Source organism: Camellia sinensis, chromosome 9, assembly GCF_055761805.1.
Source record: "Camellia sinensis isolate YWXY chromosome 9, ASM5576180v1, whole genome shotgun sequence".
Classification (NCBI taxonomy): domain Eukaryota; kingdom Viridiplantae; phylum Streptophyta; class Magnoliopsida; order Ericales; family Theaceae; genus Camellia; species Camellia sinensis.
Window position 1 is genome coordinate 54,861,163 of NC_138969.1, and position 22,856 is coordinate 54,884,018.

The following is a 22,856-nucleotide window of genomic DNA, read 5'->3' on the forward strand; positions in this document are numbered from 1 at the left end:
TCCTCTCTCAATCACGCCGAGGCCAACAATCGAGCTTTGTTGGATCAGGCTAAGACTTCCAAAGCTGCTCAAGATTTGGCCAAGGAAAAAGCCAAAATGGCCAATGATGAAGCCAAGGCCGCTAGAGCCGAACTTGAAGCTGCCAAGGCCAAGGCAACTAACTTAGAGGCCAAGCTTCAAGAGGCCCTAGACTCTAAGGAGGCCGAGGTGAGAGTGGCCGATGAAAAGGCTTATGAAGAAGGGATAGCCGCTGTCCGTGACCAGTACAAACAGTAAGTCAACCTGGCATGCAACCAAGGTTATTTCCTTCGTTGGACGGCGGCGCTCAACAAATTACTTGTTCCAATGGACTCCAACCTCCGAGACATCAATTAGCTTTAAGTGCCTTTCCCTCCAGAGCCCAAGGGCTCTGGCGATGAAGCCAACGAAGACGATGCCGAGAATGGTGAAGCTGATGAAGTGGAGGAAGAGGCTGCCACTGATCCCAAGTCTCCCACCCTCAACGAGCAAATAGACTTGACTCAAGATGAGGAGGATGACTTGGTTTCTAAGGGCGTCTCACCCAAACCAACCACCTCTAAGACCGAGGTCCAGTGCGCCGAAAGGAGTCTGGATCAGACTTTGCTAGAAATTGACGCCAAGATAGCGGCCAAAAAGAATGCAACACTGCTTGCCGAGGTTGACAAATCAGAGACCAGTCCTAGTACTTAGGATATTTCATCTTTACTTCGTACTTCTATTTTGTCTGAACAATATTTAGCTTACAATTTGGCCGAAGCGCCCTTTTTGTGATTTTGAACAAGTAATCTTTTGCCAGGCCAAAGTGTCTTTTTTCTGAATGCAAGTCTTCTCTTTTCTTCCAAGTGTTGCATGTTTATCTCGTGTATGTTTTATTGCTTTATTTCATGCCTTTCTTGCTTCCATACTTAGAATATTTTTGCATTCCTTCAAAGTATAACTTAGCTGTATAATGACCCGGGATATAATACCTCGGATATAAATCATATATGTTTTCCTCGGCTAACACTTAAAAATATCAAAATATTTTTACAAGTGTTATTCAGTATTGCTCTTTTACTTTCAAATGTTATCTTCTATCAAGACTTCTTCCTTCTACCCTTTCCAAGAATGGCAACCTGGTTGGCCATCTTGGCAATTATGTATCTCGGATACTTTTTCCAATATAACCTCGGTTAATTTTAACTTGTAAATTTTTCTGAAATTTCAACAAGTGTTAAGCCCATTCTGACTTGTAAATTTTGTTCATAAAATTTCAACAAGTCCCAAAACACTTTAAATTTAAAGCTTATTCATCATTCTTCAGCTCTCTGCCCGCTAACGTGAACCTAAGTTTCACTTATGTTCACATTAAGCACGTATAATCTTTCGCCGAAGTCAGATTCAAACAAAGACTAGCCAAGGTTCTCAACCTTAGTTTCTCTGTTAACCTAATTGAAATGCACTTAGTTTTATTCTAAGTTTAATCCTGCCAACATGGCAAGTCTAGTTTCAATTCAACTTAGTTCAACTCTATTATATGCAAGTATAATTCAACTTTGTCATATAATAAGTCTTAGTTATTCGTATTGTTTCAATTAGAAACATCGCCAACTTAGTTCAACTCTATTATATGCAAGTATAATTCAACTCTGCCATATAATAAGTATAAGTTATTCGTCATGTTTCAATCAGAAACATTGCCAACTTAGTTTAACTCTATTATATGCAAGTATAATTGAACTTTGCCATATAATAAGTTTAAGTTATTCATCATGTTTCAATCAGAAACATCGCCAAAGGACTGGTTAGTCCAATTACACAAATTTCAAAATCAAGCTAAAATTTTATTATTACTTCAACTAACAACATAAATTTCAAAAAACAAAAATCTAATAATAGAAAAACTTCAAGTTGCAAGTGTTCTAGGGTCTTGGTAACTCTTTGCTATCACTATCTTCAAGTCGATATGCCCCATTGCCGGCGACCGAGATAATTCTATAAGGCCCTTCCCAATTTTGGTCAAGTTTTCTTTCTTTGGGATCCTTTTTGTTGCCGACAACCTTTCTCAGAACGAGGTCCCAACTTGAAACTCTCTTGGGTTAACCTTTTTATTGTAAGCTCTAGTAAGCTGCTGCTGGTATGCCCCCAGCCGAATTGCTGCTTTCTTTCTTCTTTCTTCCAGTAGGTCTAGATCTCGGGCAAGGAATGCCTCGTTAGTCCCATTCTCTACTCCTTGGGTTCTGATCCCTGGGATGCTGACTTCCAGTGGGATGGCTGCTTCTGTGCCATAAGCCATGGTAAATGGAGATTCTCTAGTTGATCTTTTCGGCATGGTCTGATATGCCCAAAATACATTGGGCAACTCTTCCATCCATTTTCCCTTTGCTGCCGCCAGCCCCATTTTGATCCCATCTAAGATAGTCTTATTTGATGTTTCTGCTTGACCATTATTTTGAGGGAAACTTGGAGTAGAGTAATAGTTCTTGATTTTGTACTTTGCACAGAAGTTTTTGATTAGCTTATTGTCAAATTGTGTACCATTGTCTGCTATTATTGCCCTTAGGATCCCAAACCTGGTGATGATGTTCTTCCATATGAAGTTCTTTACATCAATATCTCGAATCGTTGCAAGGGGTTCAACTTCTACCCACTTTGTGAAATAATCAGTTGCTACTAGCAGAAACTTCATTTGTCCAGTTGCTTGGGTTAGTTGTCCAACCAAATTCATGCCCTATTGGGCAAATGGCCAAGGCTTGAACACTGGGTTCAAATCTGCTGTTGGTTGATGTATCAAATGTACGAACCTTGGACACTTCTCGCATTTTCTAATATAGTCCTCACCATCCTTCTGCATGTAGGGCCACCAATACCCCTAAGTAATAGCCCTATGGACAAGTGATCTGCCCCCAGTATGGCTTTCACATACTCCTTCATATATTTCATACAAGAAGTCTTCAACTTGGGAGGGATGCACACATCTCAAAAGGGGACCGAAAAAAGACCTTCTGCAGAAATGTCCTTTTGCTGTCAGGCTAAACCTAGCCGACTTCAGTCTAGTCTTGTGTGTTTCTTTGCGATCATCTGGCAGCTTCCCATCTCTAAGGAACATTACTAATGTATCCATCCAACTTGGGTCCATCTCCACACACATTGTTTTGTTCTGTGATCAGTGGTTTCACACTTGGGCCTGACAAATAGTCAACCATTATTGTCCTTGCCTCCCTTGACTTCATTGCACTAGCCAGGTTAGCCAAGGCATCGGCATGGTTGTTGTCATCTCGGTTAACCTGCTGTAATCGGTGGTTCTAAAACAAGGCTAACAGTCTAACAACCTCTTTGACATAAGCTATCATTCTTTTATCTCGGGCTGCATATTCACCTATTTCCTGGTTCACAATGAGCTGGGAGTCACAGAAGACTACCACCTCGCCAGCTTCTATTGCTGCTGCCAATTTCAATCTTGCGATCAATGCTTCATATTCTGCTTCATTATTTGAGGCTTTGAACCCCAAACATATAGATTGCTCTAACATTCGCTCATCTAGAGATACCAACACCACTCCTGCCCCGCTCCTTGACGATTTGAACTCCCATCAACAAACAGGCGAAAGAAGTCACCGATGTAAATATTAGAGGGCTTGAGTTTCTCTTCTTTCTTCTACTCTGCTGTGGGGTTTTTCATTCCCAATTGGATCTCTTCTTGTTCCTCTGGACATTCTAAGCCACGGCTCACCGGAGCTTGACGTGGGATGGCTCCACGTGTGAACTCGACCACAAAGTCGGCCAGAACCTGGTCTGTAATTGTTGTTCTAGGCCTAAATTTCAAGTTGTATTGGCCCAATACTACTGCCTATCTGGCTATCCTGCCCGTCAGATCTCCCTATTGTAGTAGGGACTTCAAGGGATGCTCAGTCAATACCACAATCTTGCGGGCTTGTAAATAATGGTTCAACTTCTTAGAGGCCATCATTAAGGCCAATGTCAATTTCTCCAAGGGTAAATACCTGGTCTCTACACCTGCTAGGGTTTTACTAACATAGTGTACTGCCTTTTGTTCTCCATTCTCTTTTCTGATTACCACTGGACTCACTGCATGCTCCGAAACCACCAAGTATAAGAATAGCTCCTCTCCAGGTACTGGATTTGACAGAACTGGAGCTATTGTCAGGTACTTCTTCAAGTCGGCCAAGGCGACTTCACACTCATCTGTCCACAAAAAATCTGTGGCCTTCTTTAATAAACTGAAAAATGGTTGACATTTGTCTAAACTTCTACTTATAAACCTATTGAGGGCTATAGCCCTTCCTGTTCTGCAGATGTTTTGCCAACATTGGGCTTTTCAAGTCCAAGATTTGATTTGATCTGGGCTTGCCTCAATGCCCCTTCTAGTAACCAAGTATTCCAAGAACTTACCATACCTAACTCCAAATGCACATTTCGAAGCATTGAGTCGGAACCAATATGTTCTAAGGATGTCGAAAACTACCTTCAAGTTGGCCAGATGATTCTCAAGTTCTTTGGTCTTCACGACCATATCATTAATGTATACTTCCATTGTTTTGCCAATCAGATGTCTGAACATGTTAGTCACCAACCTTTAGTAGGTTGCTCTTGTATTTTTCAACCCTGAAAGGCATCACTCTGTAGCAATACAACCCTTTTGGGGTGATAAATGCAGTCTTTCCCTTATCAGGGGGTACATTGCTATCGGATGGTATCCCCTGTAAGCGTCTAGGAAGCTCATCCTTCCATGCTCTAAAATGGCATCCACTAATTGATCGATCTTGGGGAGTGGAAAACTGTCTTTCGGACAAGCCTTATTCAGGCTAGTGAAGTCCATGTAGACTCTCTACTTCATATTCTTCTTTTTCACAACAACTGTGTTTGACAACCAAGCGGGGTAATTTGCCTCGCGAATGGCTCTGGCCTCCAACAACTTATCCACTTTTTCTTCGGCTGCCTCCACATGGACCAACGTCGACCTCCTTGCTCACTGAATGACAGGTTTGACCCAATGTTTTAAAAACCAGACCCGTGAGCGAACCGGAAAAGGGATTGGGTGGACGGGTTACCGGTTCAACCGTTGGGTCGAACCGGAGTCGAACCATAACGTAATAAATATATTAAAATTATATTTAAATAAAAATATAAGTAATAAAATTATAAATTAAAAATATTAAAAATATTAAATTATCTTAAATATTTGTCCTAATATTTTTTTTACTGAAAAATATAATAATATATTGTAAAATATTATAAATTTCAATTTTGGAAGATGAAATCAAATATTTAATATTCCTTCCATATGATTTTAATTCAAATAATTTGATTGAAAGGAGAGCAAAAATTTTGGAGGGATATCAAAATTTCAATATTCCCTCCAATACATTTGATTGAATCCCACATGGATTTCTTGAGTCTTTTTGAAAGAATTTTTTTCTTATAAATAGGTGAAGACTTTCACAATAATTTCATCATGCTCTTAATGGGATTCCTCACAAGAGGAGACCCTTGAAAAAGAGTTTCAAATTAAAATTTTCTTATATTTTTATATTATATATATATATATATAATAAGAAAGAAAGAAAGAAAATAAAAAAGAAAGAAAAACTATAAAAAAAAAAAAAAAAATTGAGCCGGACAACCCGGCGAACCGGTTTTGAGTTTTGGCAACCCGGCGAACCCGGACAACCCAGTTCGCCAGTTCAACTGCCGATTTTTCCGGTTCTCACTAAATACGTCGGTTTTGAGTTTTGGCCAGTTCAGAGGGTATGTCCGGACCGGAACCCCGACCGGTCGACGGTTCAACCAGTCGAACCGGCCGGTCCGGTCTGATTTTTAAAACCTTGGTTTGACCGACCTGTCTACATTTAGTCTGTGACAAGTAATCTCGAGATCAATGCCAGGCATCTTGTATGGCGTCCAGGAAAACACCTCTATGTTTGCTCGCTAGAATGCTTCTGACTCTCTTTCCTCCTTCTCGGCCAAGCCTGAGCCGAGGAGGAAGAAGCGCTCTTCATTCCCTTGCTGAACCAGAATTTTCTTCAAGGCTTCCTCGCTTTTATCGATCGGCTCTTTGTTGACGTTATCCAGGACCTCAATGTCCCCGTCCTCAATCTCTACTGTTTCTGCTTCTTGTATGTTTCAGGTGCATTTCATTGTTGCCATGGAGCAATTCTTTGCCTGCACCTGATCCCCTCTGACCTTCGTAATTCCATGCTCTGTTGGGAACCGCAACAGCTGGTGCAGTGTTGAGGGAACAACCCTCATTGTGTGCAACCATGGCCTTTCCAAGATAACATTGCAAGGGGAGAGGGTGTCAATTACTGTGGACTCTGTACTTACCTTCTTGGTGTCTGCCTGTACCTCCAAACTTATTGCTCCCAGGGGCCATGTCAGTGTTCCATTGAACCCAACTATTGGACTGTTAGACTGCTTCAGGTCATCTTGGTGAAGGCTGAGCTCCTTGTAACATCTGACATACATGATGTCACAAGAGTTGCCTTGATCAATCATAATGTGCCTTACATGGCATTCTCCAATCTTGAGGGATACCACCAAAGCATCGTTGTGCAGATGCTGCACCATGTCTAGGTCAGTTTCAGTAAAGGACACCACTGGTCCCTGGTACTCGTCTGCCCTAAGCCTCTTTTGCTGGACCTGATACACATGTTGTAAGTGTTTTACCCTCTGAGTCTCCCCACGTACCTCCTTTTCATTGACCTTTGAATGAATCACGTTGATCACTCGAGGTCCGTCTGCTTGTGGTCGCGGTGCTGGTGGAGGTGGTGCTGCCGGTGCCTTAGTGCCTAGAGCAGCCTTGCTTGCTCATCTACTAGGTCCCTTAAGTGACCTTGTCTCACCAAATCTTCCAAATGCGCTTTTAAGGCTCTGCAACCCTGTATCAGGTGTTCATCTTTATTGTGATAAACACAGTGCTTTTCCAGGTTTCTTCCCATGAATTTGCCAGGAATCTTTTCTGGCGCTCTATAATATGGCTAGTTTTTGGCTCTTTCCAGAACTTTATAAATCGAAATCCGGAATACGGTGGTGATTGCCTGTGCAACCCTCAGTCTTGTCTCTTGTCTGTTATATCCAATATTACTTCGGCCTCGCTTCGGCGAGCCGTTTCTCTTTTCTTGTTTTGACACCCTTGTCCTTGGCGTATCTTCTTCAGCTCTCGCATATTTCTCAATCCTGGCCATGAGTTCCTCCATACTTTTTAGCAACGTTTTTGCCAGTGACTTTCAAAGTAAGCAGTCATTGTTCAGGCTGTTCTTAAAAGATACGACCGCTAACTCTTGGTTACACCCTGGTATTCGGTTAAACACCTCAAAATACCTTTTGGCATAAGCCTTGAGGCTTTTATCCTCGCCAATTCTCAGAGCCATCAGGAAGTCTACCCTCAACGGCTGCAGTTTGTTTGTAACAAACCTGGCCAGAAACATCTTGGCCAGGCCTTCCCAACTTTTCACAGTTCCTTTCGACAACTTGTGAAACTAATCTGATGCGATTTCCCCAAAGGATGAGGGGAACACCTTACAGAGCAACGGTTCGTTCCCGGTATACAGTGCCATTGAGTTCAAATATAAGCCGACGTGAAAGTTAGGATCGAACTTACCGTCGTATATTTGGAATCTCGGTATGTGGAACCTTTTTGGGGCCTCAAACTTATCCAATTCTACTGAGAACGGCATTTTCGGCTTGATCGGAGATGTTACCTCAACATCTTGTTGCTTCCTTTGGAGGTAATCCCTCAAATCCTCCTTAGTTAATCCAGGAGCTCGGCTGTCAACGGATTTTAGCCTTTTTGGTGCGCTGCTCCCAGTGTCGTTATGAGTCTTCTTGGACATCCCTTCATTCATCATGTCAAACCAAAGGTCCTTCATTTGAACATGCCGATGTTCCTTGACGTAAGTTTCCTTGGCACGATGTGTCTTATGAGACTCTCCTCTTCTCTCATCGATTCTCTTTGCCCGACATCCCATGAAAGCTGATGCGAATGCTCCTTTGCCTTGCTATGCTAGGGGACTGCAAGGATTGATACGAATGCTCCTTTGCCCTGTTATGCTGGAGGACTACAAGGATTGCTTTTTGTCCCCTTCTGGACATCGTTCTTGGCCGCTAGAATCGACGTGCCTTTCAATGGAAACGGTGGCTGCATGATGTAGTTCTGCATCTTGAAGTTGACAATCGATTGTAGGTCTGCCAACTTGTTTTTCATTCCTTTCATCTCGCCGTCCCTCCTCAGGTATCTATCTTTCCGTACCTAGAGGTTGTTTTCGTTGTAATACCCGCCTTGACATGCTTTCTTCGGTACATCTCCCTCTTGGCTGACGTCCTTTTCTTCGGGATTCTTATCCCGAGGTTCTTCATTACAGTTGTTCTCCTCAACGTTAGGATCCGCATTTTTACCACTCCCACTAGGGATGTCACCCCCAATCTTTTCTTTTTGCCCGTCGTTGGCCATCTATTCTCTTTACGTTTCCCACAAACGACGTCAAATTGTGGGCGTTGATTTCTGATCACATTGCCAAACAGGAACTCAATAGGAAAGCATAGGCAAAATAGATCACACCCTAACAACCTGTTATAGAAAAGATAAGACTCGGGTGGTGGTTCGTCCACCCGGGGATACTTCAACGATCAAGTCAGTACTCAGTTATCTCTCAAAGATAGCAAATAGTACTTAACTCACTAACCAGGATACAAATAGCGTACCTTAGACCTACGAGAGTGCCTTACTTTTATAGCCAACACTAACCTGATCTCTGTAGAAGCCTAGCTTCGATGGACTTTGGCTCAATGCTCATCTAGAACTCCCAGCCGGATAGAGATAAAATCCCCAAGAGATTTATCTTTATCCACACTAAGGTCCTCCCCAGTTCTAGGACTTCTGTCTCTTATTTGCTCATCTCGGATTCCGGTACCTCCGCAGATAACCTCAGCGTCAGGACCAAAACATGTGGTACCTTGGCTGACACTTCGATGTCACCTTGGCCACGTGTTGTCATTCACAAAATATGTCCCCACAATAATGTACACATTAAAATTATGTCACATTATCACATTCTAAGAATGATACATTTGATAAAAATTTAATAAGACAATAGTGCACAAATAAAGCATACACACATTTGAAATCTCTAGAAAATAAAATAAAAGGATATCACGGTGTATATTTTCAAATCCAATGTGACTTAATAGTCTACAAGAAAATTCATGGAATTTTTCGATACATATTTTTTTAGTATGGGACTTCTGGCTAAATTCCCTGATTAAGTTTACTTTTTATTTAAATTATTTTTATCTTATAAGATATAAGTAAAAATTGTACCAAATATTTTAGGAAAATTCTATAATACACACATTTTTGGGTGTATATCATATGATCCAATTATGATTTTTGTGTTCTTTATTATGACTTATTATGGTGTTGGTTATGAATTTGTTATACATTTAGTTAAATCGTTTATGGTATTTGGTTATGACTCATATCTTTTCAAGTTATGGCTTAAAATGATTTAGTTACGATATTTGTAATAATTAACCCTATAAATGTCGTAATTTGAATATAGTACATATCGTTATTCTTACTCAATATTTTAACATATAATTTTAAATAATAAAAAAAAAGTTATGAACAATTTACATAAATTGTATTAAACTCGATCAGATGATCTTCATCAATTATAGTCAAATGTCAAATTATGTCAAAACAAGAGAGTCTTGATCATTGATATGTAGATCTTTTGACCATAACACGTAGGAGTGTAAAAATGGTCCGTGTCTTGTGGGTGGTTCGAAACTCGTCTACGAGTTGGGGTAGGCCAGGTCTAAATAGGCCCGTGCTCGAGCCTGGCTCGGGACCCTGGGCTTGGGCTTGGATCATCATTTTGAAGCACGACTTGACCCCATTTGGCCCGACCTATCAGTCCGCTCAAGGTCCACTCAAAGCCCGCCCTGAGGCCCTACCCACCCGAGGCTCAGTGCCATTTTTTATGGGAAAAAATAAAATAAAATGTTCAAGCCCTATCTAAACCCAAACCTAGGCCCACCGGCTTGTTCAAGGCCCAAATATCTTAAGCCTGGACTTGGGCCTAATTTTATAGTATGTGGGCCAAACCGGGCCGAATTTACACCCTTAATAACACATTCTTAATCAAATGGTAGTGCGTCAATCTATGATCATTATTTATTTATTTTGTAACCAATTAATAACATGATAGTTACAAATTATAAATATGAAAATCATATTTCTGCAACACATATTAGAAGACCAATAATTATTATGAGAAATAATTCATAATGAGAACAAATAAATAACTTGATACAATGAATAACACCCATGGATAAATTACATATACAACTTTTGAAATTTAATTAAAATACAAATCACCCTTTATAATTCTAGAAATTACATTTCACTCCTGAGATTTTTAATTTCATAACAAATTACTCATTTTATTAATAAATCATCAAGTCAATTAACAGTTTTTAATGATATTAAAAATATATTTCAATTAATAATTTAAATAATTTTATTATTATATAAGAGAACAATTATGAATTTTATTTTTTTAGTTAATTCTGTTAAATAAAAAATTCTGGCAAAGGAGTATTTGTAATTTTTCAAATCATAAGAGACAATCTATATTTTAAGTAAATTTCAAGAGGTGTATTTGTAATTTACCTGAGAAAAAAACATAAAAATTGATCACACAAATCAAGACTCTTAAAAAATATGCAACCCAAGTATAGGTAAGCACGACCTCGTTGTAACTTTTTACTGAGAAATGTAGGCTTATTTTGACAATATAGTTAAAAGTTAGTTTTTAATTTTTAAAATTTTTTGAGTCACATCACCTCTCTATTTTTTTGAATGTTTTTAAAACGAAAAAAAAAATCAAAAAGTCAACTTTTAATCTACTTCCTAAAACAGGTCGTAATAAACTTCACCAGTTAAAATTTAGTGAAATAATAACATAGAATTTCTTTTGAATTTATCCTCCTTAAACCCTAAAACTCTATTTTATCTCTAGATTTTCCTCCTAGGGTAGAGGGAGATGGCGGTGGTTCCCACACTTTTCCGATCTCCCTTTCCTCTTCCTTTCCTCGATCCTTCTCCAGATTTGATCTAATATTTATCTTACCAATTCGGCCATCACCGCCTTACCTTCTTCATCATTGAGCCAAAAACTTTAAGATCTAACTTTAGATCTTCTCACAGTCCGAAAGTTGATGTTAGATAATAACGCATTTGTTTCACGCTCGACGACCACCTCAACCTCAATGTGTTATCTTGACCAGCAAATGTGGGGTCATTAGATTCCAAGTTGAAGGTTGCGGAGTAGTGGAGTTTTGGATGAGTTCGGTGGCAACTTGGATTTGATTTTTTTTTCTGTTTTGGTTTGTTGATGAAACAATCTTTTCTGTATGGAGGTTTGTTTTCCTCTCTTGTGGGAGACCTTTTTTTCTCCTCTATGGAGGCTTGGATCCTTCCTTCTATGGAGACTTTTATATCCTTTTGAGATCTTATGATACTTTTGTATCAGATTGATCTAATGTTTTATCGTTTTGCAACGAAGATATCTTTCCGATCTTTTAAAACAAAAAAATAAAATAAAATAAAATTTCTCTTTTTCTCATTATTTCACAATTTAATATGACTTATTAAATAGGTTTTAAATAACATTTAATAATTTTTGAAACATATGTAAATGAGAAGTATATAAATTTATTATTTTAATATACTTTTTAAATATTTCAAAATAATTTTATATATTTTTACATATATATTTTGTCCATTTTAATATATTTTTTCCATATTTCTTTATCATTAATGACAGCCATATATAGGCTGTCTTTTAAGATTTTCTAATTATATACATAATGAATGAAATGTAATATAAAAATAGAAAATAGAATCCGTGATTGAAGGATTTGAGATGCAAATACTATTCTACCCTTTATCCTTTCTTATATTTATTATAATTTATATGAAATTCAGATTTTCTCAAGTCTACTGTGGATTGAATCAAAGTGTTTAGGACCGGAGAGTTTACACCAGTTCTATTTTGATAATTCGATCATTCTATTTTATAACCTTTGATTAGTGTTGAAAAATATATAAAAAAAATTTATTAAAATTTATAAAAAGTGTATTAAAATGTGTAAAACTATTTTGAGATATGTGAAAAGTGTATTGCATTATAAATATTTTGACATTATGTGTCTTATTGATAGCCTTATTATTAGGACCTTATAAAAAAAAATCAAATTAATGTGATAATCACAACTACATAATTTTATTAGTTTTGTCTTTAAAAAAAATCGATGATCTATTTCACAATCATACTTGTTCATTTTTTATTTTTTGTGTGGCATATTTAACAAAATTACTTAAATACAAATATTTGATCAATTTATTTATGGGGGATTTGGTCATAGCCCCCTCACTATCTAATTTCTCTTTCAAAAGGATAAGAATTATATAAGTACTTTCAAAACTCCCTGATATTTTAAAATTTGTTTCTTTTATTATATTACCCTCATATCTATCAGCTTTCATATTAAGACATTTTCACTATGTATTTCAGAGTAAAATTTTATTCTGTATGAAAGTAAAATTTTATTCTGTATAAAAGTAAAATTTTACTCTGAAAAATAAGTAAACTGTAAGACTCTGAAGCTAAAAGTAAAATTTTACTCTGATTCTGTCAAATGAAAAAAACAGAGCAATAGAACCAGAGTAAAATTTTACTCTAGTTCTATCAAATGAAATTTGATGTTTACTCTGAAAAATCGATGGAACTTTGAGCTTTGAATCAGGCCTATAATCCTTGAATCAATCGATGTTTACTTTGGAAAACATTGAATCAGGCCTATAATCTAAAAATTTTAGAGAAATCTCAATTTTTCATACTCCGGTTCTTCAGATTTTACAGATTTTTCAAAATTTTAAAATTTTGAACTTTCAAAAATCTATATATTCGAATTCAAATATCAAAACACACAAACACACATAAATCCAACGTCAAAGTTAAGGCGGAATTTATGATGACTCTCATAAATCCAAACAAAACAATTCAGTGACTACGATAGAACTTGCTTCCAATTTTTTTTTATTAGTCTTTGTTAATCAACACTCAGTGAACATTGAACATTGATTAATTATTTTTATATAATTTTTAACATATAACAATCTTAATCATTGTCGCTAATAATCGCAATGTTATCATCATAGCAGACTAATCTTGACTGTCCAGTGGCTTTCTATTTTCCATTCTACCTACTTTTCTATGTTTTATTTATTATTTATTATTATTTTTTTATTTTTATAATAATCTGTTGTGTTTTCTTCTACCCTTTGGCGCTCCTTTTTTCCACAAACTCCACTTCCTGGGATATCCACCACCCTTCAACACCACTCTCCAACCACCCACCCACATATCTCTCACACAACTGGGTTTTCATATCTAACCTTTCACCATTGGAAACCCTCTAGTGAAGCTCAAGGGTCTATGATGATGTTGTTCATTTCTTTGTTGCCATAAATACAGCACTTTCTGTGGTGGGTTTCCTTCTTCTGCCTTGCTGCTTCTTTCTATAAGTATAGGTTCACATAATATGGAGTTTTTTATATGTTTTTTATATGTTTGTTATATATATATATATATATGTTGAGGGTATTGATTGATAAATTGGGTAGTTTATGGTTCTACAACTCAAAATAAACTTTTTAATTTTGCTTTTGAGGACTTCCAATGTGGTATTTATTGGGTTTGCATTTAGGTTGTTTGTTTGTTTGTTTGATTGATGTACGTGTATTAAATTGGAGCTATGGTTTTTAATTTTAATTTTTTTTTGGAGATTTGTTTGATTATATTGATCATTTGTTTGAATGCCAAGTGTGGTTTCACAGTTATTAGTTTTCACTCTATATACTGAATGTGCAGTTCTTGCTTTTGGCTTGAATTATACGAGTTATTGTATATTCACATATTCTCATTTTGGTTTGTTATGTTAGGTTTGGTTTTTAGGTAGTGGTAGTGGTGTTGGTGGTTGTTTGAGGCTATGTTCGGAACTTGGATTTTCTGAGGGATTTTGTGGAAGGAAAATAAAAATGGAAGGAGTTTGTGGAAATCTGTTTTCTAAATTTAAAAATAAATAAATAAATAAATAAAATATAAATGATGATTTTTTTTTACTTTTTCAATTTTTTTCACCAAATTAGTTTTGGTATTTTTGAAAAAAAAATTTAAAAAAAAAAATGTGAAAACTGAACCAAACATCCAAGATCCAAAAACAGAGCTTGACAGTGTATTATTGGTGGGGTCGTGAAAGTGATAGCAAATGAAGAAGAAACATAGATTGAAGGGTAACTTGAATTAAACCGCACAAAATGGTGTGGAAGAAAAAACTGTGATGCAAGAGACACCAGTGAGTCATACCATGTATATGGACCTTATATGACCACAAGGAATGACTTGGTGGTATGACTCGATGGTTAATCATTTCCGGACAAAACATTGACACATATCATCATGGTAGGCACCTCCGCATGTTTGCTAAGAAATGGGTTAACCATAGTCATATTGAGCCTAATTTATTGGCAGCTGGGGTTATGGCCGGCATTTTAGACCTTGAGGTCACAGAAAGTGTATAGGTGTGAATTTTCCATATAATTGATAGTTTGAATTTTCCCTATCAGGTGATGTCTTAATCCTGTTGGACTTCTCTAAAATGGCTTGTTAGAATTTTCCCTTCTACTTGGGACCACTTCTATGCTGTGATTTTTGATTTTATGGCGACATAACAAAAGATCCATTAGTGAAAATATTAAAGTGAGCATGAAAATGTAGTGCAAGAAAACCATGAAACATAATAACCTTTTTTATCAACTTTGTTGAGTGGCCAGGAACAAGTGCTGGTAGTAGTGCTAAGAGGAAAAGGAAAATGGCATCGATCATCATCGTCGTGTTAGCTACTGTTGTTGGGATGATTGTCTCTGCTTTGACTGGCTTTTATATTTGTCAATTGAGGAAGGCAACAATTAAAGGTAAAACAGCTCTACCATTTTTACCATCATTTTTTTTTTTTCCTTGATCTAACAGCTCAAGTCTCTTGCATCCAGCTGATTATTGAGTGACATCTTGATGAAAAAAAAAAAAAAGAAAAAAAGAAACCTTTATAGTGCCTTTTTGCGATTCCATCCTCGATCATACCATAGAGATCACTAAGCTAGACACATTTTTACATTTCAATTTTCTGAAACATCATTTGGTTTCACTGGTTTCTTATTTGTTGGGATATTAAACTATTGCCATTTTCTTGTCTTTGTCCGACTAATTCCCATATGTAACAGCTCGACAGGAAAATAGTGTCTGCAAAGATTCTGAAAAAGGAAATCAGGGTGATGAACTTGAATTACCAACTTTTGATCTGAGTACGGTTTTTGCTGCAACTGACAAATTTTCTTCCGGAAATAAGATAGGCGAAGGTGGTTTTGGTTCTGTTTATAAGGTAATTCTTCATTATACTACCCTTTTTTAAGCTAAAAAATCAATTAGTATTGTTTCTCTTTTTTCTTGCTTTATATCCTAGGCAATTTCCAATGAAAAACCTTTCCAATTTGCATAATAATTTGTAGGGTGAGTTGTCTAATGGACAAGAAATAGCAGTGAAGAGGCTCTCGCAGAGTTCTGGTCAAGGCATCAAGGAGTTTAAGAACGAAGTTATTTTGATTGCAAAACTTCAACACCGCAACCTTGTTAGGCTCCTGGGATGTTGCATTCAAGGAGAAGAAAGGATGCTAATTTATGAGTTCCTACAGAACAAAAGCTTGGACAACTTCATATTCGGTAATTTTTTATCTAAATCTCATTATTGCCAAAATCTACCAAGTTTTTGTTTGATTCATGGGTTTGGTGAGGGAAATGAAATGAAAATGCAGAGGACATCAATTTTCCTTGTTTGGTTACTGCAGAAAACATTAATTGCGATGAGGTATTGACGAAAAACAGTTTTAATTAGACCTTGCTGTTGTCATGTCCAGATCAAACTGGAAGAAAACTGCTACCTTGGAAAAAGCGCTTCAACATCATTATTGGAATTGCACGTGGACTACTTTATCTTCACGAGGACTCAAGATTGAGAATCATTCACAGGGATCTCAAAGCAAGTAACATTTTACTAGACAACGACATGGACCCCAAAATTTCTGACTTTGGCATAGCAAGAATTTTTGGAGGAGAGCAGATAGAGGAAAAGACAAAGAGAGTAATGGGTACATAGTAAGTGATTATAGTGCATACATTAGAAAATATATATATATATGTTTTTAAATATGTCTATTTATTTACTAATGTTAGACTAATTATTTTGGCATGTAGTGGTTATATGTCTCCAGAATATGCAATGAGTGGTCATTTTTCAGTGAAGTCAGATGTCTTTAGCTTTGGTGTTTTAGTGTTGGAGATAATAAGTGGCAAGAAGAATTGGGGATTTTGTCACCATGAACATGACCTCAATCTTATAGGGCATGTAAGTACACCATTAAATGCTATTGCACCCCCTTTTTAAAGCTAAAATTTCTATCTTTTAAGCTTCCAATGCTATTACTAAAAGAGACTGAATTCCAATTTGTCTAGGCATGGAAACTGTGGAATGAAGAGAGTCCTCTGAAACTAATGGATAAAGAATTGGAGGGCTCATTTTCGGCAAAAGAAGTGGTAAGATGTATTCAAGTGGGCCTTTTATGTGTTCAACAACGTCCAGAAGACCGGCCAACAATGTCATCCGTGGTATTTATGTTAAGTAATGAAAGCGCAGAGCTATCCCAACCTAAAGAACCAGGTTTTTGTGTGGAAAGCTTTTCCGTAAAGAATGAATCATCGTCAAGTCGACATACTTCTAGTACTGCTAATGATCTGACCATTACAGAGTTGGCCGGACGATAGGAGGAGTATTACTTCAACTTGTTTCTACATCTGCTCTGTACAAAGCATTATAATTTTGAGCATGGCTTTGTAAACAACTCGGTATATGGGATGCAGTCGAAAAAGTTACTTTTTGATTAAATAAGTCAAAAAGTCAAAATATGCAAGGCTTCTCATGTATAGAGGTTTCATTTAAAAGAACACCAGTATGGTGTCAGTATAGCTTTGCTACTACTTTCCCCCCTCACTATGTTACAAGTCCTAGTAGAAATTTTGTTTCCGTTGGAAAAAATTCTTGAATTTGCTGAACTCCCTTTGTAGTGAATCTATAAATATTTGTGTTATTGTTACTATAAATATCACATGTATTGTCTACCTTGCATTATCTACTTCTTTCTTTCGAGTATGCTATTGGGCTTGAATTTCTGTCTCAATGCACTTTCTAACTATACGACTGTATTAAGATTTTTATGTCTTGAGATTCTTATCATATTATGGAACTGTGATTGTGAATACATTACGACAAAGGACAAAGAGATTTGAGAATTCGTGGCTATGCTATTGATGATCTTTGCTTTAAGACAACTTATTCTAATGGTTGTTTGAAACAGCCAACTAGGTTCTGTCTGTATATATTTATTTTTATTTTATTTTATTTTATGACTGCTGAACTAAAAGAAAATGAATGAACTTCCATTTTAGAACATGCATTAATCAATGAAAAAAACAATTGCATAAGATTAGCATGATTGAAAGGAGAATTCAGTTGAAAACTGTCACACAAGTTCAGTGTAATGCTTATCTTTGCAATACTTGTGATGTTCAAATTCATGAGTTTTTAGTGACTTAACTATTTCATTCTTTTCCAATTAAAAAAACAAAAACAAAAAACTATTTCATTCTGTTTGCTTTTGTTTTCAAAATCCGTTTTCTATTTTTAAAAAGAAAAATGCTAGGAAGGACCCCGAACTTATCCCCAATGTGTTTGTGTGGTGGAGATTGAATTGATGAAGTGTGGGGTCCACATATGAAATAAATTTGAGCTATTGATTTCTTTTTTTGAAATAAATTTTAAGTTGTTTTAAAAATAGAAATCAACTTGACAAAAATAAAATAAAAAGATATTTTAAAAAAAATTTAAAAATTATTTTCTTCCCAAAAACTAAAATAAAAAATTGCATGAAAATGATAAGTTTTCAATTTTTTAATTTCTTCATTTTATTAACCAAACTGCCTTTTAATTTATTTTTATTTTTTTAAAAAACAAAAAACCTATTTGAAAATCAAACCAAACAAGATGTTTAGCAATTTTCTGACTTTTTTTCTATTTGACAAAAAATAAATACTAAAAAGATATTTTTAATTTTTAGAAATTATTTTCTCCTCCAAAAAAGTAAAGGGAAAATCGGTCTAGGGTCCCTCTTCCACTTTTCGTAATGGAAGAGATCCACAAAATTATTTTTTGATATCTAAGGTCCCTAAACATATATGAGAAAAAATTGCCTTTGTCTCTCCTCTCTCTCTCTCTTTTCTGCTCACACGTCAATGGACCACCACCAACAAAAACAACCACCACCACCACCACTGCCCATCTCAAGGGTTTAAGATACTTGACAAGAACAACCTAACCCTAACCGATGCTGCAGAAATTGAGAAGAATGGCGTCCTCAAGCTGACCAACGACTCTAACGGGTTGATCGGTCACGCGTTCTATCCAACTCCTATCAAGTTCAAGAACTCCACAACCAGAGGAACTGTTTTCTCTTTCTCTACCGCCTTTGCTTTCGCTATCATTCCAAAATTCACAGGCACTGGTGGCCATGGTTTGGCTTTTACCATCTCTCCCACAAATGATTTTCACGGAGCTCTTTCGAGTCGGTACTTGGGTCTTTTCAATGAGACCAACAATGGCAAGTTCTCTAACCATTTGTTTGCTGTCGAATTCGACACCGTACAAGACATCGACTACAAAGACATCAGTAACAATCATGTTGGTATCGACATCAATGGCTTAACATCGAATGCGTCTGTTAATGCTAGCTGCTTTGTCCAAGGCAATTCGGCCCCAAAAGAATTAAATCTCATGAGTGGGAAAACAATTCAGGCTTGGATCGACTACGACTCCACCAGAAAAGAAGTGAATGTCACGCTTTCACTCTCTTCGACAAAACCCAAATCTCCAATTTTGTCATATCCGATCAATCTCTCTCGGATTTTCGAAGACTACGACTACGACGCCATGTACGTGGGCTTCTCTGCTTCTACAGGGCAGCTTGCAAGCTATCATTACATACAAGGGTGGAGCTTCAAGATCAATGGACAAGCTCAGTCTCTCAATTTATCTTCACTTCCTTCTATTTGGGAAAAGAGCCACAACAAGGCCTTAATCACTGGGGTTTCTGTATCTACTGCTGCTGTCATTGTATGTGCAATTGGAATCGCGTTTTATCTCATCATAAAGATCAAGAACGCGAACATAGTTGAAGATTGGGAGGTCAATATCGGCCCACTTGGGTTTGGGGGATTTGGCCGAGAAACAAACTCCTCACAGCACAGAAACCCTCATCTATTCAGATTTCAGATGCAAAGACTTCGTGAATTTTGACCTAACTTCTCAACCATTCTATTCTAATTTTCCCTTCCTTTCTCAAATCAGAGAAATTTTTAAAATTTCTCTGGAAAGTCCAGAGAAATTCTAAACCAAATTTCTCTGTGATATGAATTTTCTCTGGACTAATTTTTTCTGAACCAATTTTCTCTGGACATAAACTTAAGACAAGGGGAAAAAACTGCAAGAGAGAAAGAGTACTAATCAATACCAAACAAAATCATGGGCATTTTGCATGCTAAAAGTAGCAGCAGATCTGAAAATTTTCTGAGAATAATTAGATTTTCCAGAGAAATTTGGACTGAAATTTCTCTGGACCAATTTTCTCTGGACTGAAATTTCTCTGCACCAATTTTCTCTGGACTGAAATTTCTCTGCACCAATTTTCTCTGGACTAAAATTTCTCTGGACCAATTTTCTCTGGACTGAAATTTCTCTAGATCAAGGTTGAGGGACCTTAGACATTATGAAAATATTGTTGATGGACCTTAGACATCATAAAAATATTTGATGTCCTTTATGCTATAAAATCATAATATCAAGGACCTTAAAAAAAAAACCCCAAAAGTAAAACCGTATGAAAATTATGAATTTTGTTTATTTATTATTAGGAATTTTTATTGATAAATCCCATTTAGAAGTGTTTTAACTCAAAAAGTCCATGAAGAAATTTATTAACCCATTTAGTCCCATGTATGTATAGTTTTATTCCATAAAGTCCTTTTTCTTGATTTACACTCTTTTTTTAGACTCTTATGCCCTTATATTTAATTTTGATACCCTTACAAATATTTTTTGAACGGTTAGCAATTTTATGATGTAAATATTCATATTTTAACATTCACATTGGTAAGAATATAAAATTGGCCCGTGACCCGTGGACGGTCTGAAGATCGCCCCCAGGCCGGGACGGGCCCAGTCCGTTGACAATGTGAATATTCACATTGACATATTAACATTCGCATTGGCATATTAACATTCACATTGATAGAAGTGTAAAATTGGCCGGCGGCCCGAAACCCGCCCATGGCCCCTGGGCTGCCTGGGACGGGCCCGGCCCGGCCCGTTGACAATGTGAATATTCACATTAACATATTAACATTCACGTTGATAGGAGTGTAAAATTGACCCGTGGCCCGTGGGCAGCCCGAAACCCCCCCGCGGGCCCGGCCCGGCCCGTTTACAATGTGAATATTCACATTGACATGTTAACATTCATATTGATAGGAATGTAAAATTGGCCCGCGGCCCGTGGGCAGCTCGAAGCCCGCCCATTGCCTGGGGCGAGGCGGGGCGGGGCGGGCTGTAAATATTCATATTTTAACATTCATATTGGTAAGAATGTAAAATTGGCCCGTGGCCCGTAGGCAGTCCGAAACTCGCCCCTGAGCTGAGGCGGGCCCGGTCCGTTGACAATGGGAATATTCACATTGACGTGTTAATATTCACATTGATAGAAGTGTAAAATTGGCCCGCGGCCCGTGGGTTGCCCGGGGAGGGCCCGGCCCGACCCATTGACAATGTGAATATTCACATTAACATATTAACATTCACGTTGATAGGAGTGTAAAATTGACCCGCGGCCTGAAACCCGCCCGTGGGCCCGGTCCGTTTACAATGTGAATATTTACATTGACATATTAACATTCACATTGATAGGAGTGTAAAATTGGCTCGCGGCCCGTGGGTAGCCCGAAACCAGCCAGCGGGTCCGGCCCGGCCCGTTTACAATATGAATATTCACATTAACATGTTAACATTCACATTGATAGGAGTGTAAAATTGGTCCGCGACCCGTGGGCGGCTCGAAGCCCTCCCGTTGCCCGGGGCGGAGTAGGCTGTAAATATTCATATTTTAATATTTACATTGATAAGAATGTAAAATTGGCCCGTGGGTGGTCCGAAGCTCCCCCCTAGGCCGGGTCGGGCCCGGTTTGTTGACAATGTGAATATTCACATTGACATGTTAACATTCACATTGATAGAAGTGTAAAATTGGCCCGCGGCCCGTGGGCGGCCCGAAACCCCCTCGCGGCCCGTGGGCTGCCCGGGACGGGCCCGGCCCGACCCGTTGACAATGTGAATATTCACATTAACATATTAGCATTCACGTTGATAGAAGTGTAAAATTGACCCGCTGCCCGTAGGCGGCCCGAAATCCACCCGCGGGCCCTGCCCGTTTACAATGTAAATATTCACATTGTCATGTTAACATTAACATTGATAGGAGTGTAAAATTGGCCCGCGACCCGGAGCGGGTTCGACCTGTTGACAATGTGAATATTCACATTGACATGTTAATATTCACATTGATAGGAGTGTAAAATTGGCCCGCAGCCCGTGGGCCACCCGAAGCCCTCCCGCGGCCCGGGGCAAGCTTGTTTGGGCCCGGACCCGAGCCCAGCCCGAGAACTTGGGCTAGAACCTGGGCCATCACTTTCAAGCTCGGCCCGCATAAGGCCCATTTAAGGCTCGGCTCGAGGCCCGGCCCGCCAGAGGCCCGGTGTCTTTTTTATGGAAAATAATAAAATTTTAGGAGAAAAAATTAAAAAGAATTAAAAAAAATAGCGAGGCTCACCCAAGCCCGACCCAAGCCCAAGTCTAGGCCCAAGCCCCTTAGCTCGACCCACCGGGATACCCAAAATCTGAATACCTTTGTGCCAGGGCTAGGGCCTAGGCCTAATTTTTTGGCCCGTGGACCGGTCCGGCCCGACCCGAATTTTGGCAAGCACCCACGAGGCTTTACATGGGTTGGCCCCGGCCCCGGCTGGGCCGAGCCGCTACACATTGACGATATGAACATTCACATTGACGGTGTGAACATTTACATTGATAGTGTAAACATTCACATTGACGATGTCAACATTCACATTAGGGGTATTTTGATAATTATGTCACCCATAAGATGTGAACATTCACATTAGAGATATTTTGATAATTATGTCACTCATAGGACTTATTGAAACATAAGAAAATAATGTGGACTAAATGGAATATAAGTAGATGAAAAGGGTATTTTAGTCTTCTTACCTCAAATAGGAACATTCACATTGACGGTGTGAACATTCACATTGACGATGTGAACATTCACATTAGGGGTATTTTGATAATTATGTCACCCATAGGACTTATTGAAACATAAGAAAATAATGTGGACTAAATGAAACATAAGTAGATGAAAAGGGTATTTTGGTTTTCTTACCTCAAATAGGAACATTCACATTGATAGTGCGAACATTCATATTAGGGGTATTTTGGTAATTATGTCACCCATAGGACTTATTGAAACATAAGGAAATATTGTGGAC

At 37.8% G+C, this 22,856-nt stretch overlaps 1 protein-coding gene and 1 pseudogene across 1 annotated transcript; both read left to right on the top strand.

Annotated features, from left to right (window-relative positions):
• Window positions 1-13,068: 13,068 nt before the first annotated feature.
• Window positions 13,069-17,315, top strand: LOC114317877 (G-type lectin S-receptor-like serine/threonine-protein kinase SD1-1). Its single transcript, XM_028264665.2, has 7 exons — window positions 13,069-13,573; window positions 14,921-15,061; window positions 15,368-15,525; window positions 15,653-15,863; window positions 16,058-16,295; window positions 16,395-16,545; window positions 16,653-17,315. The coding sequence occupies exons 2-7, from the start codon at window positions 14,959-14,961 to the stop codon at window positions 16,959-16,961; spliced, it is 1,170 nt and encodes a 389-aa protein (XP_028120466.2). The 5' UTR covers window positions 13,069-13,573; window positions 14,921-14,958; the 3' UTR covers window positions 16,962-17,315.
• LOC145799430 (L-type lectin-domain containing receptor kinase S.4 pseudogene) lies at window positions 17,047-19,545 on the top strand (annotated as a pseudogene).
• The last annotated feature ends 3,311 nt before the right edge of the window (window positions 19,546-22,856 follow it).